This window comes from Poecilia reticulata, unplaced genomic scaffold, assembly GCF_000633615.1.
Source record: "Poecilia reticulata strain Guanapo unplaced genomic scaffold, Guppy_female_1.0+MT scaffold_303, whole genome shotgun sequence".
In the NCBI taxonomy this organism is placed as follows: domain Eukaryota; kingdom Metazoa; phylum Chordata; class Actinopteri; order Cyprinodontiformes; family Poeciliidae; genus Poecilia; species Poecilia reticulata.
Window position 1 is genome coordinate 66,408 of NW_007615078.1, and position 1,363 is coordinate 67,770.

Sequence of the window (1,363 nt, forward strand, 5' to 3'; positions counted from 1 at the left end):
TTGCGCTGCTTGGATCAGTGGGCGGAGTTCAGACCGGTCTGATGGCGGGTCCCGGAAGTCAGGGTGAAGGAGATGCTAGCTCTGTTAGCATCCTGAGGCTGGGCTGTGAAAAACCTGCGACATRAAAGGYGAAAGCCTTACTTTAAATGGTCCAGTTTCACCAGTCTGTTGAAGGATTCTWAAACTTCAAGGTTTATCACAAAMACCTTTAAATATAATTTATCTGATTTAAATCTTGTGGGGATTTAAATGTAATTTCTCTAGAGCTGTTTTACTGCAAACGTCTCATTTAATGGAGCTCCATGAGCATGCATGGAGCGACAGCAGAGAGGAAAAACCTCCCTTTAACAGGAAGAAACCTCCAGAGGAACCAGAACCGGGCTCAGTACTGCAGGTTTCACTGGGCTGAAATCCAGAGCAGATAACAGAAGTAAAAGCTTCTTCTGTTACTTTGATGAGGATAGAGACTGGATCATGTCTGCCACGGTTTACTGCAGTGGGTCCTGGAGAACACCTGCATCCTGTTTACCTGGATCCAATGATGGCTCATTAAAAGATCACTGCCTGCTGAGGATGTTGTTACTTCCACCAGGGAAGAACTCAAACGTGCAGGATGCCGGGCCTCATGGACCCMCTTTGRACMCCACTGRGCTACAGGAAGTGAACATCAGACCCRAAGTAAGCACGTCCAGATCCATCTGTCAYKAACAGCATAGAGATGAAATCAGCTGGAGCTCCCTCTGSTGGTTGGTTGCACCAATGCAGGCCACAGTTTGTGATGGAGAATTAAGAAATTGCACTWWACRGTATGTTTTATATCCTCCATAAACAGARCAACGCTGTGCATGAAGTCAGTTCAAACAAACTTTTCATAAGTGCTTTGTAACTTCGTGTCCAAGCTGACCAATAGAAAATCTATGGTTCAGAAAAGCACCATGAGGGCTCTACTACCAGACCAGACAGGCACTAGAGAGAAACAAACCCACCCAATAACACTTTCATTCTATTGRCGGTTGCCAGGTGATGGTACTTTCTGTTTTGAGTGAGAGCAGAAAATAATTTGCAAGCAAGCAGAGAAGTTTGCGAGCCAAGATTTGATCAGAGCAAAGAGAAGTTTTGAGCGCAAAGTGAAAGGTTTGAGAGATCACAGTGAATATTTGAAAGAGAGCAGAAGTTTTAAAGGTAAAGGTAATTTCATTTATAYACCACATTTGCAGCAACAAGGCAATACAGAGTGCTTGGGAGCGCTCAGCTCCACAGCTGCATGGATAACAGGAGGGAGTGAGGTGGGAAGGAGCGTTATGTTTATATATTTTCAAGGAGATTGGAAATATGCAGCCCTTCCAAGGCCACACGGGGGAAG

General features: G+C 44.9%; 1 protein-coding gene across 1 annotated transcript in view; it reads left to right on the forward strand.

The window, feature by feature from the left end:
* Positions 1-1,363, forward strand: part of eno3 (enolase 3, (beta, muscle)) — a 15,124-nt gene that overhangs the window by 12,113 nt on the left and 1,648 nt on the right. The window contains exon 6 of the mRNA XM_008403144.1: positions 593-678. Within this exon, the coding sequence (XP_008401366.1) occupies positions 593-678 (86 nt within the window). The remainder of the gene's footprint in view (positions 1-592; positions 679-1,363) is intronic.